This window comes from Gadus morhua, chromosome 7 (assembly GCF_902167405.1).
Source record: "Gadus morhua chromosome 7, gadMor3.0, whole genome shotgun sequence".
Lineage (NCBI taxonomy): Eukaryota > Metazoa > Chordata > Actinopteri > Gadiformes > Gadidae > Gadus > Gadus morhua.
The window spans coordinates 2020361-2034417 of NC_044054.1; the positions used below are offsets into that span (position 1 = coordinate 2020361).

Sequence of the window (14057 nt, forward strand, 5' to 3'; positions counted from 1 at the left end):
CACAAACTATTGCTACATTTGTACGCACACATGCAACACGTTTTCAATATAAATGCACACAAAACGAGTTGAAATGTGTCTTGGGTTACTTCAAAGTCGCTATTGTTGCGCCTAAGAAAGGTTCACAACGAGACACAATATCCACTTATGAACTTCAAAGATCCGTCGGTCTACATCGATCGTGCATTGAACAAAAGGTGCACTTAAATCCACCGAAATAACGGTGTCCCGTTGTGCAGGAAGAGTGCAAAACGTCTTCGATTTTGATGTTTAAATTCACATTAAACGTGTCAGTTTAGCTGACTGATGCTCACTCATCTTATCGTATATTATTAAGTGATGGACTCACCATATCCTCAAACATGTCCTGTTCTCCATAGACGGATTATGACATATCGGGTCCCTGGGCACGTGGACTCCGCAGGCCAACCCCCCCCCCCCCCCCCCCTTCCAACATAAACACACGCACCCAGAATACACACACACGGCGATAATAAGTCATTGGCCTATACCTGCAACACAGCAGGATTTGTAGCACAGGAAAGGCAACCTCACAATAATTATTACAAATAAATGCATCTATATTTAACCAAAACAGGATAAAAAATATATATAATGGATGCATTTTTTGGCGATTTGAACGAATTTCGAATGCACCGCTTTCAACCACAAATAAAAAAGACTTAAAGCAACGTCGTAACATGTGCCCGGTGTGCCCGTAATCCACCCATGCTGTTCTCGATGGGTTTATGGTTCGATAAAAACGTTATTAACAGTTTATAAACTGAGTTATCGCTAAATCAACAAATGCTAACTTCACCGTCGTGCGTGCGCGTCCCCGTGTGGGCCGCTGGTGGTGAAAATGCCGGGGCCGTTTTTAATCCCAGTCCGTCACTGGTGTGGTGCACCCTCTGGTGAAATAAGAGACCACAGCCATGCTTTTAATAGGCGTGAATGAGGTTTAATTCGTTTTGAAACGTTTGAATTCGTTTGAATTAAGTTCAATATGTCACTAGTTTAATAAAGGAACAATTCAGAAAGACACACATTAGTTAGTGTTGTTACACATTATATTGGTGTCTTTAGCGCTCCCATTGTGGTGAGATAGCATACCGCAGCTATAGCTTTCATTGGTTTGAATACGTTTTAATTAGTTTTTAATAAGTTTGAATACGTTTATTAAAGAAACAATTCAGAAAGACACTCTTAGTATTTTGTAGTATTAAAACATTTCGGGTGTGTTGAGCGCCCCCCTGTGATGAGATATGAGACAGCAGCTAGAGCTTTAATTGGTTTTAATGAAATTGAATACGTTTTAATGAGTTTAGGTACTGTGTATTGTTTAACATTTTAGTATGTAGTTAGTGTTGTGTATTTCTAAACATTTTATTGTTATTTTTAGTGTCCCCCTATGGTGATATATTCCACCACGAGAACATTTACTCACCGTGAACAGACAATAAATTAATGATCATTCATACGTGTATTTAAAGGGGGCCAAATACATCAACTTGCTTGTAAAAGAGATTCTGAATATCAATGGGATTATTCCTGGTAAAATAAAAATAAAATAAACTCAAGGGTGCAATAACGATAATTGGATAAAATAATTCATTGTTCTTTATTTTAACTGCAACATGTGAGTCAAGTACAATCAGCTAAGGGGAACAATAATTGAAATCGGATAAAAATCCTTAGTTGTGCTTTATTTTGAAAATAATGCTATTCCACCAAAGTGTTAATACAGCATAATAATGTGTATGGAACAGGGGTACATTTTGTCTTGGTGGATTCTAGATGTAGAAGGTGGGATCTGCTGAGGTGGTCCATTATGGACCTTCTAGCCGTGGAGCCAGGTCGGCATTCTGCACACACAAGACACTGAGAGTTAGTAAGTAAGTAGTAAAGATTATTTATACAGTACATTTAAAACACAGCTCGTACTGCCCAAAGTGCTGTACATAGCGCATTAACTAAATATAAAATAAAATAAATACACGTACAAATCAGTGATTTAAAATAAGACGACATAAAAAGACAAGTTTGTGTGTTGGGGATAGTTTTGGGCTTGCTGACCCAAGAGTTGGACGAGTCCGTCTGTGTAATGGTAAATGGTGGTAAACATGCACCTTAACCCTGGCCAATGGAAATGATGGAAAACTACAAATACTGAAAAAACGTCACTATCTTAATTACTTAATTGCTAAGATCCCAATGCTCCTATGCAGGTTAATTGCTATGTGACGTAACGGTGCGTTTCAAGACCAGTAGGTATTCTTAAAACGGCCCTTTGTTTTAGTTTGTTAATTTCATTGAGTTTGTGAGCTTGTTACTATTTAAGGATACATATTACCAAACCCAGTTCAACATTGACCAGGCTGCCATGTTAAGGTTAGAATGATAATCGACACTGAAACAATGTAAAAGTATAAACCTATAGGACCTTGGGCCTATCACAGTAAAATAACATCAACATTAACATCCTGACAGTGGATTAACATGACAGAGCGACGGACTGACCTAAAGAAAGGGTTTTTAAGGTCCAGGAGGTTCCCCGATCTAAACCCGGACTGGTCTACGGTCGCTGTGATGTGGATGTCGTAGCTGTGTCTAAAACATGAAATAACAAGCATTTGCAACATAATTAATGACATTCCTAGGTTAGCTAGGTTAGCTCTGTGCTTTCAAGCCCCGTTCTTTCGGGATATCAATTCCATCCAGGGATTTGGATTTAGCACAGTTCTCAGAACTGGCATCAATCTGGCTCTAACTGTAGCTCTAACTGTAGCTCTATATGTAGCTCTGACTGTAGCTCTAACTGTAGCTCTGACTGTAGCTCTGACTGTAGCTCTAACTGTAGCTCTGACTGTAGCTCTGACTGTAGCTCTAACTGTAGCTCTGACTGTAGCTCTGACTGTAGCTCTGACTGTAGCTCTGACTGTAGCTCTGACTGTAGCTCTAACTGTAGCTCTAACTGTAGCTCTATATGTAGCTCTGACTGTAGCTCTGACTGTAGCTCTGACTGTAGCTCTGACTGTAGCTCTAACTGTAGCTCTGACTGTAGCTCTGACTGTAGCTCTGACTGTAGCTCTAACTGTAGCTCTGACTGTAGCTCTGACTGTAGCTCTAACTGTAGCTCTAACTGTAGCTCTATATGTAGCTCTGACTGTAGCTCTGACTGTAGCTCTGACTGTGGCTCTGACTGTGGCTCTGACTGTAGCTCTGACTGTAGCTCTGACTGTAGCTCTAACTGTAGCTCTATATGTAGCTCTGACTGTAGCTCTGACTGTAGCTCTATATGTAGCTCTATATGTAGCTCTATATGTAGCTCTAACTGTAGCTCTAACTGTAGCTAGCGGCTACAGCTAGCTGACACTGTGTCTGTGACCGCCCGCCGTACCTCTGGATGGAGGACCTTGATAGCTATATCTGTTGCTAGTGGCTACAGCAATTTGTTAAAGCTATTGGATACAGCTAGCGGCTACAGCTAGCGGCTATAGCTAGCTAGCACTGCAGGTCCGCTACCCACGGCCGTTCATCTAGTGGGTGGTCATTGATAGCTATAACTGTAGCCAGCGATTGATCAGCTAGAGGCTAAAGCTAGCGGCTACAGCTAGAGGCTACAGCTAGAGGCTACAGCTAGCGGCTACAGGTAGTGGCTACAGCTAGCATTTAGCTAGCATACCTCTGGTTGATTGTCATTGATAGCTATAACTGTAGCTAGCGGCTACGGCAAGCGGCTAGCAGCTAGCTAGCGGCTACCTCTGGTTGGTGGTCATGGATAGCTAAAACTCTAGCTAGCGGCTACCGCTAAGGGCTAGCTAGCTGCTACCTCTGGTTGGTGGTCATCAGCACGGTGCCCGACAGCGTCTGGCCCAGCTTGGCGAACAGCGGCGTCTGCAGCAGGCAGCGCACCTGGTACCACTGGGTCAGGGGTTCAGTGGGGGCAGTGGACAGCCACACCGTAGAGCTGGGGGGGGCAGAGAGACAGACAGGGGGCAGAGAGACGGGCAGAGCGGACAAAAGGCTCCCAGCTGTGACATGTGATTGGTCAACCGGAGGAGGAGGGCTGTGATTGGTCAACCGGAGGAGGAGGGCTGCGATTGGTCAGGAGGAGGGAATTTATTGGTCAACCGGAGGAGGAGGAGGAGGGCTTTGATTGGTCAGGAGGAGGAGGAGGGCTTTGATTGGTCAGGAGGAGGAGGAGGGCTGTGATTGGTCAACCGGAGGAGGAGGAGGGCTGCGATTGGTCAGGAGGAGGAGGAGGGATTTGATTGGTCAACCGGAGGAGGAGGAGGGCTTTGATTGGTCAGGAGGAGGAGGAGGGATTTGATTGTTCAACCGGAGGAGGAGGGCTTTGATTGGTCAGGAGGAGGAGGAGGGCTTTGATTGGTCAACCGGAGGAGGAGGAGGGCTGCGATTGGTCAGGAGGAAGAGGAGGGCTGCGATTGGTCAGGAGGAAGAGGAGGGATTTGATTGGTCAACCGGAGGAGGAGGTGGGCTGTGATTGGTCAGGGGGAGGAGGAGGGCTGTGATTGGTCAGGAGGAGGGCTGTGATTGGTCAGGGGGAGGGCTGTGATTGGTCAGGGGAGGGAAAGGGCTGTGATTGGTCAGGGGGAGGAGGAGGGCTGTGATTGGTCAGGAGGAGGAGGAGGGCTGTTATTGGTCAGGAGGAGGAGGAGGGCTGTGATTGGTCAACCGGAGGAGGAGGAAGGCTTTGATTGGTCAGGAGGAGGAGGAGGGCTGTGATTGGTCAACAGGAGGAGCAGGAGGTGGGGGCGGGGCCTCACCTGGAGCCTGTGAAGGCCACGTCGAACCAGAAGGCGAGGCCGTGGACCAGACCGGACTGGAGCAGCCGGAACACGAAGGGGATCTCTATCCTGAGGACAGACAGGCACGCACACAGACAGACACACACAGACACGCACACAGACAGGCACGCACACAGACAGAGACACACACAGACACGCACACAGACAGAGACACACACAGACAGAGACACAGACAGGTACACAAAGAGACAGACACACACAGACAGGTACACACAGAGACAGACACACACAGACAGGTACACACAGAGACAGACACACACAGACAGGTACACACAGAGACAGACACACACAGACAGACACACACAGACAGGTACACACAGAGACAGACACAGACAGGTACACAACCACACACAAACAGGTACACTCACAGACAAACACACAGACAGACATACACACAGACACACACGTAGACAGGTACAAACACAGACACACAGACAGACATACACACAGACAGGTACGCACACAGACAGGTACACACACAGACAGGTACACACACAGACAGACATACACACAGACAGGTACACACACAGACAAACACACAGACAGACATACACACAGACACACACACAGACAGGTACACACACAGAAAAAAACAGACACACACACAGACAGACAGACACACACGTAGACAGGTACACACACAGACACGCAGACAGACATACACACAGACAGGTACGCACACAGACAGGTACACACACAGACAGGTCAAATGTAAGTAAGCATCAGGCTGGTCAGAAGTGGTCCCATCCCCCTCCTCCCCCCTCCTCCCCTCCTCACCGGTGCAGACTCTCCTCCCCCCTCCTCACCGGTGCACACTCTCCTCCCCCCCTCACCTGTACAGACTCTCCTCCCCCCCGCCTCCCCCCCTCACCTGTACAGACTCTCCTCCCCCCTCCTCCCCCCCTCACCTGTACAGACTCTCCTCCCCCTCCTCCCCCCCCTCCCCCTCTCACCGGTGCAGACTCTCCTCCCCCCTCCTCCCCCTCTCACCGGTGCAGACTCTCCTCCCGGTCCTTGATGAAGTCTAAACGGTGTCTAGCCGAGCTCGCCATCAGAGCGGCCATGTCGAAGGTGTCCTGGAAAGAAGAAGATTGTATTAGTAGTAGTGATAGCAGATAAGTAGTGATAGTAGTGTAGTGGTGATAGTAGTGTACTAATGGTAATGTAGTACTGATACCAGTGTAGTAGTGATAGTAATTCAGTACTGATAATAGTGTAGTAGTGATAGTAGTGTTGCAGTTATAGCAGTGTGGTAGTGATAGCAGTGTGGTAGTGATAGCAGTGTAGTAGTGATAGCAGTGTGGTAGTGATAGCAGTGTGGTAGTGATAGCAGTGTGGTACTGATAGCAGTGTGGTAGTGATAGCAGTGTGGTAGTGATAGCAGTGTGGTAGTGATAGCAGTGTGGTAGTGATAGCAGTGTGGTAGTGATAGTAGTGTGGTAGTGATAGCAGTGTGGTAGTGATAGCAGTGTAGTGTGGTAGTGATAGCAGTGTGGTAGTGATAGCAGTGTAGTAGTGATAGCAGTGTAGTAGTGATAGCAGTGTGGTAGTGATAGCAGTGTGGTAGTGATAGCAGTGTGGTAGTGATAGCAGTGTGGTAGTGATAGCAGTGTGGTAGTGATAGCAGTGTGGTAGTGATAGCAGTGTAGTAGTGATAGCAGTGTGGTAGTGATAGCAGTGTGGTAGTGATAGCAGTGTGGTAGTGATAGCAGTGTGGTAGTGATAGCAGTGTGGTAGTGATAGCAGTGTGGTAGTGATAGCAGTGTGGTAGTGATAGCAGTGTGGTAGTGATAGCAGTGTGGTAGTGATAGTAGTGTGGTAGTGATAGTATTGATAGCAGTGTGGTAGTGATAGCAGTGTAGTAGTGATAGTAGTGATAGCAGTGTGGTAGTGATAGCAGTGTGGTAGTGATAGCAGTGTGGTAGTGATAGCAGTGTGGTAGTGATAGCAGTGTGGTAGTGATAGTATTGATAGCAGTGTGGTAGTGATAGCAGTGTGGTAGTGATAGCAGTGTGGTAGTGATAGCAGTGTAGTAGTGATAGTAGTGATAGCAGTGTGGTAGTGATAGCAGTGTGGTAGTGATAGCAGTGTGGTAGTGATAGCAGTGTGGTAGTGATAGCAGTGTAGTATTGATAGTAGTGTGGTAGTGAGTGATAGTAGCGTAGTAGTAGTACTAGTATTTGTAGTATAGTAGTAGTACTAGTATTAGTTGTATAGTAGTAGTGATGGTAAACTGACCACTATTGGCTGTCTGAGGACCTCGTTGAGAGCAGCCGTGTGCAGCCCACACAGGTTGATACCATGGAAACCCCTCTGCTGCCTGGGGGAGGGGGGGGGGGGGAGATTGTTACTGATGGTGTCAGTGATCCTTCCACCTCCCTTCCCCATCGTCTTCGTTAAGTAAAGATATTGTTCGTTTCTTCGAGAAAAGTTCAGAGTTTGTGAATGTGTTCATAGTTTTCCGTCCAAACAGCAGGAGTCAAAATGACCTCTCTCTCTCTCCCTCTCTCCCTCTCTCTCTCTCTCTCCATCTGTGTCATCATTGGTCTGTTCTGCTCTAGTCAGCTCTAGGTCCACTGGAGCGTTTTACAGGCAGCAGGAAACTCAGAAACACAAAGAGGGTAACAGCCCAGTGACACACGCCTCAGTGGGGGGTCCCATGTGAGGAGTGTGTGTGTGTGTCTGTTTGTGTTCCTCTGTGTGTGTCTTTCAGAAGCTGGTGCGTAGTCCTGGTCTTCTCTCTCTCTCTCTCTCTCTCTCTCTCTCTCTCTCTCTCTCTCTCTCTCTCTCTCTCTCTCTCTCTCTCTCTCTCTCTCTCTCTCTCTCTCTCTCTCTCTCTCTCTCTCTCTCTCTCTCTCTCTCTCTCTCTCTCTCTCTCTCTCTCTCTCCTACCAGAAGCTGGTGCGTGAGTGCTGCTCTATGTAGAGCTGGTCGTCGGTGAAGGGGGCCAGGTGGATCTCCGCACTGGACGGGAACATCAGCCCTGAGGAGAGGAGACACAGAGAGGAAGACAGGGGGAGTTGGAACGCGCCCGAGAATTAATCCTTAAGGCAAGATGGCCGCTGTCCCCATGGAGATCACAGGTCTTAGGCCATGGGCCGGGGGGGGGGGGGGGTGGGGTGTTTGCGTGTCTCGGCTCCGCCCACCTTTGGGTTTCAGCCACTTCCTGGCCAACAGGAAGCTGTCCAGCTTCCTCTCGTGCAGCAGAAGGTATCCGATTGGCTCAGAGACGATGAGGTCCACCTCCTCTGGGAGCTCCGCCTTCTCCAACCCCCCCTCCAGCACAGTGACACGGTCGGAGAGACCGTTACCCCCGAGCAGGACCTACAGAGAGAGAGACCGTTACCCCCGAGCAGGACCTACAGAGAGAGAGACCGTTACCCCCGAGCAGGACCTACAGAGAGAGAGACCGTTACCCCCGAGCAGGACCTACAGAGAGCGTGGATGAGTGAGTGAGTGAGTGAGTGAGTGAGTGAGTGAGTGAGTGAGTGAGTGAGTGAGTGAGTGAGTGAGTGAGTGAGTTCTGAACTAGGGTTCTCATTGGCCTTTGGTTGAACCCTGGACCAGATGTTACCACAACCCATTAACTCTCCAGAATCCCGAACTTAATGTGTGTGTGTGTGTGTGTGTGTGTGTGTGTGTGTGTGTGTGTGTGTGTGTGTGTGTGTGTGTGTGTGTGTGTGTGTGTGTGTGTGTTTTGTAGTGATACTGGTGCCAAAATAAATGTACCAAACCCAAAACGACTGAGGGGCCCTCCCACACACACACACAAAATCACACACACACACACACACACACACACACACACACACACACACACACACACACACACACACACACACAAACACACACACAGAGGAACAACAGGGCTACCAGTGTGGTGCGTTCAAGGGACTCAGCCCTGGGACTACCAGTGTGGTGCGTTCAAGGGACTCAGCCCTTGGGCTACCAGTGTGGTGCGTTCAAGGGACTCAGCCCTGGGACTACCAGTGTGGTGCGTTCAAGGGACTCAGCCCTGGGACTACCAGTGTGGTGCGTTCAAGGGACTCAGCCCTGGGGCTACCAGTGCGGTGCGTTCAAGGGACTCAGCCCTGGGGCTACCAGTGCGGTGCGTTCAAGGGACTCAGCCCTGGGGCTACCAGTGTGGTCTGTTGAAGGGACTCCGCCCTGGGGCTACCAGTGTGGTGCGTTCAAGGGACTCAGCCCTGAGGCTGACAGTGCGGTGCGTTCAAGGGACTGGTTTACCTTCAGGTATTCGGCAATGGGGGGGGTCTCGACAGCGTAGACCCTCTTAGCTCCGGCCTGGACTGCGAAGAAAGACAGAATCCCGGAGCCCCCGCCCACACACAGGACCACCTAAAGGGGGGGGGGGGGGGGGGGTCAGGGACATTGTTATATAATACGTGCGTGCGTATTATGTGCGTGCGTGCGTGCGTGCGTGCGTGCGTGCGTGTGTGCGTCCGTGCGAATTCAGGCCAGACCTTGTCCCTAAAGTCCTCCTCGTTGTCCAGGAAGGCCCTCTGGTACGTGGCGGTCCGCTGGTAGTCCTGGAGCAGGTTCTGCTGCTGGGACAGACAGCCGGGGTACTACACACAGGCACACAGAGACACAGAGACACACACACAGACAGACACAGACACACACACACACACACACACACACACACACACACACACAAACACAGACACACACAGACAGACACACAGGGACACACACACACACAGAGAGACACAGAGACACAGAGACACACACACACACAGACAGACACAGAGACGCACACACAGACAGACACAGAGACACACACACACACACACACACACACACACACACACACACACACACACACACACACACAGAGACAGCCGGGGTACTACACACAGACAGACACACACACAGAGACAGACACACACACAGACACACAAATCAACAATCTTTTCCTATGCCAATATTTGGTCCAGTCCAAATTCAAATCAGAAGATTGAATTCTGTATGTTTTGGTCGTCCATAGAAGTTGAGGGAATAACATAAACACTTGACTGGGACCCTTGAGGGATGTGTCTCCTTCTCTAACAAATCCAACCCTATTAACATCATTGGGTATGGACAGACGGACACACCATAAAATACTTCATGGCCACGGACTCTGCCATTCTCCGGTCAGCAGTGTTGGAGCGGGGGCCATCTTGTCGCCTTTCTTGGGGCCCATCTTGGGGCCGTTCTTGGCGGCCATCTTGGGGCCGTTCTTGGCGGCCATCTTGGCGGCCATTGTCCGATCTAAACAGCAGCTGGCAGATGTTCTGCACGTCTGGGACGACATAACGAACATTTCACATGCTAAACACGCGATAATATCACCACATGAGCAACGAAAAACTACGAACTCCTCTCTTGTTCCTCATCACCTACGGTCGGTACCCTATCGCCTCGTACGCACACGTATTGTGTGTTGCGTCCTGACATTTAAAAACAGTCCTTAGCATTGTGTAGCGTCTTACCCTAGCTCTCTGTGTTGTCCACGGGGAATGGGTTAACCTAGTGATGGTTAGTGCTGGCACTTGGTTCTATGAACATCCTCACTGTACCCACAGAGACATATCGTTGTTTCTCTTTCTTCTGAGAAACGGACCTCCTGCAAGGCGCTCTGATGTAGATGCAGTCCAACTCACCGGCGGGGGATTTGCACAGTAGCAGAATGCTGAGACCACCGTGATTGACCAGCAGAGACTGGGATCCCACCCGACAGCTACTGGTTTCACTGGTGAAGCTGATGTCGAACACAGATCCTCCATCGCCTGGGAGGAGGAGGAGAGAGGAGGAGGAAGAGGAAGAGGAGAAAAAGTGGCCTAGTTCACTTTTGATGGTATAGATTGTTGGTATAGATTGTGTGTGTGTGTGTGTGTGTGTGTGTGTGTGTGTGTGTGTGTGTGTGTGTGTGTGTGTGTGTGTGTGTGTGTGTGTGTGTGTGTGTGTGTGTGTGTGTGTGTGTGTGTGTGTGTGTGTGTGTGTGTGTGTGTGAGCCTCCATTAAGCTTTTCCGTGGTACAGATTCACATGTGTGCGGTGTGTGTTTACACGTCCACACGTGCAGAAAGCCCACCGCCACGCTTTCTGAGGGAGCGCTTGACCTGCGGACTGTGTGTGTGTGTGTGTGTGTGTGTGTGTGTGTGTGTGTGTGTGTGTGTGTGTGTGTGTGTGTGTGTGTGTGTGTGTGTGTGTGTGTGTTCTCCTATGGTACACTGAACTTCTAGCTGCATGCAGGTATGTGCTTGACTGTGTGTGTGTGTGTGTGTGTGTGTGTGTGTGTGTGTGTGTGTGTGTGTGTGTGTGTGTGTGTGTGTGTGTGTGTGTGTGTGTGTGTGTGTGTGTGTGTGTGTGTGTGTAACGGTTCATTGGCGCCTGGTTGCGTGACAGTTATGTGCTTTTCAGACACGCAGCAGCTCTGATCTTACAGTAAGGGTACAGAGTTCCATTTCCTGCCCACATTATCTGCTACACACCAACGCATTGAACACATGCGACACGACAGACTTTGCATTGAATTACACAGATTTTAGAAATGACATAAACTGGGTTTATAGTTTACGTTCATATAAATCTCGCACGCACTTGCTCGGTGCGTTTGTGTGCATGTGTTTGTGCGTGCGTGTGTGTGTACGTGCGTTTGTATGTGGTGCGTGCGTGCGTGCGGGCGTTTGTGTGATTCAGTGTTTCTGTGTGTGTGTGTGTGTGTGTGTGTGTGTGTGTGTGTGTGTGTGTGTGTGTGTGTGTGTGTGTGTGTGTGTGTGTGTGTGCGTTAGTGTTGGCTCGGTCGTTCGTGAACCGGTTCGAATGAACGAGTCTTTAGGACGAACGAACCGAACCGTACTCGTTCGTCTCGTTCACCATTCGATTCACCGTTTCCGGTAGCAGTAACTCCACTGAGTCTGACTGACTCGCAAACGACTCCTCCCAGCTCAGTCGAGTTTCCGGTGAATCGATTCACCGGAAACTCGAATGACCTGGGAGTCGTTGTTCGCGAACCGTTTGTTCGTTCAGCCTGGTTTCCGGTAGCGGTGAATCGCATCATGGAATGCACGCTATTGCACGGTTCTCAGCTGAGTCAGTCAGACTCAGTGGAGTTAGTGCTACCGGAAACTTGAACGAACGAACGAACGAACGATTCGCGAACGAATCCTCTTGGCGAACTGAATCACGCGAACTGGGTCACGGAAACAAATCATTCAATCCACCACTAGTGTGCGTGCGCGGGTCCTCACCGTCCTGCACCCTGAGGTTCACTCCCCCCAGTGCGATGCGGAGCATCAGGGTCAGGTCCCCGCCGGGTCGGTGCCGGCGCACCGTCACCTGAGGAGCGCCTCCCAGCGCCTCCTGCATCCGCTGCTGCTCCTCCACCTCCTGCTCCTCCCTCTGCTCCTCCACCTCCGTCTGCTCCTCCACCTCCTCCTCCTTCAGAGGCACAGCCACGTTTAGTTTGAACTTAATTCAAATGAACACCGAAAATTAGCATTAATTTTTTCATTTAAATGGGTTAGGTGCAGGCAGGCAGGCAGGCAGGCAGGCAGGCAGGCAGGCAGGCAGGCAGGCAGGCAGGCAGGCAGTCACTCCTCACCTCCAGGGTGAAGACCCTGACCGGGAACACCGCGGCCGTCATCTCCTCTCTGCTCCTCGATGCCATGCTCTCTCCCTCCTCCACCACGTCCACTGAGGAGAGAGGGAGAGGGGAGGGGAGGTAGGGAGAGAGGGGAGGAGGGAGAGGAGAGGAGAGGGGAGGGGAGGTAGGGAGAGAGGAGAGGGGAGGGGAGGTAGAGGAGACGGGAGGAGGGAGAGGAGAGGGGAGGGGAGGAGGGAGAGAGAGGGGAGGAGGGAGAGAGAGGGGAGGAGGGAGAGGAGAGGAGAGGGGAGGGGAGGTAGGGAGAGAGGAGAGGAGAGGGGAGGGGAGGTAGAGGAGACGGGAGGAGGGAGAGGAGAGGGGAGGGGAGGAGGGAGAGAGAGGGGAGGAGGGAGAGAGAGGGGAGGAGGGAGAGGAGAGGGGAGGAGGGAGAGAGAGGGGAGGGGAGGAGGGAGAGGAGAAGGGGGGGGGGGAGGAGGGAGAGGAGAGGGGAGGGGAGGAGGGAGAGGAGAGGGGAGGGGGGAGAGGAGAGGGGAGGGGAGGAGGGAGACAGGGGAGGAGAGGTAGGGAGAGATGGGGGAGGAGGCTTTTGGGGAGTTGGAGGAGGAGAATGGCTTAGCCTAGAGAGGAGGAGAGAAAAATATAACATGTAAACTATTAAATATGATAGCCAGTAAGAAAGCCCTGACGAGAAAGTGGCTGACGCTGAGGTACCCAATGTTGACGGCTGGTTTGATGTTATCAACGACATTTATGTGATGGTGAAACTTACTTTCATTGTAAAACTGGAACAGGAATAGTTTAAAAACCGTTTGGCATCCTGGGTTGAGTCCATATCCACACTAAGATCAGACTTTACTTGATATGAGATGTTCTGGGGTCTCATTTATAAAACTGTGCGTGGGATCGTTACTAACAATGTGCGTACGCCCAGAAGCCAAGTTTTGCGTGCGCCAAAAAATATTCGGATTTATAAAACACTGCGTACGCACACCTGTACGCAATCTTTGCTTTATAAATCACATACTGACTATAATTGTGCGCAGCTGAATCAGCTTCACGTTCCGCCCTCTACACGCCCCTTTTTAACCATAAATGGTCAATGCAAATGACCTCATGAATGCGATCTGCATATAAAACAGACTCAGATGCCGGTGTTGTGCCGTATTATGCACCCTTGGCGTGAAAAGCACCCCCTCGCGGGAGCGCGCTTGAGCCGCTCCGCTGTTGGAAAAGTGAAGCAATTCGCCTCAATATCGCAAACAAACACTGGGGGAAATGCTGCCTCGTGATTTAATGATTTGTAAATCACCTCAATATCGCAAACAAACACTGGGGGAAATGCTGCCTCGTGATTTAATGATTTGTAAATCACCTCAATATCGCAAACAAACACTGGGGGAAATGCTGCCTTGTGATTTAATGATTTGTGAAGGGAATAGAAGGGAATGGCATTGGTTCGCGGGACTTATTGAGCTCTAATGCTCAGTATAAAATATATAAAAATTAATATAAAAATTGCATGTGTTCAAATGCAATAAAAACAGGTGAGAGTCATAGAGGAGGCTTAGATCTTCTGTTCTGTGTTGATTTTGAGCAAATAGGTCACATGACCTG

At 49.7% G+C, this 14057-nt stretch overlaps 1 protein-coding gene across 1 annotated transcript; it reads right to left on the bottom strand.

Annotated features, from left to right (window-relative positions):
* Window positions 1-1601: 1601 nt before the first annotated feature.
* Window positions 1602-12516, bottom strand: LOC115547377 (histone-arginine methyltransferase CARM1). The gene is made up of 14 exons (XM_030361566.1): window positions 12441-12516; window positions 12088-12277; window positions 10499-10624; window positions 9950-10137; window positions 9314-9418; window positions 9078-9188; window positions 7979-8156; window positions 7725-7815; window positions 7071-7152; window positions 5823-5908; window positions 4791-4880; window positions 3833-3970; window positions 2521-2610; window positions 1602-1865 (listed from the first exon to the last, which is right to left on the bottom strand). Exons 1-14 carry the CDS (start codon window positions 12504-12506, stop codon window positions 1841-1843), a joined length of 1566 nt encoding a protein of 521 aa, XP_030217426.1. The 5' UTR covers window positions 12507-12516; the 3' UTR covers window positions 1602-1840.
* Between the last annotated feature and the right edge of the window lie 1541 nt (window positions 12517-14057).

Coding starts and splice junctions, on each gene's coding strand:
- LOC115547377 (XM_030361566.1), bottom strand. CDS start 12,506: ATGGCATCGAGGAGCAGAGAGGAGATGACGGCCGCGGTGTTCCCGGTC. Junction 5,909..7,070: donor TCCTCAGACAGCCAATAGTG/GTCAGTTTACCA, acceptor TCTTCTTTCCAG/GACACCTTCGACATGGCCGC. Junction 2,611..3,832: donor CTGATGACCACCAACCAGAG/GTAGCAGCTAGC, acceptor TTCATGTTTTAG/ACACAGCTACGACATCCACA.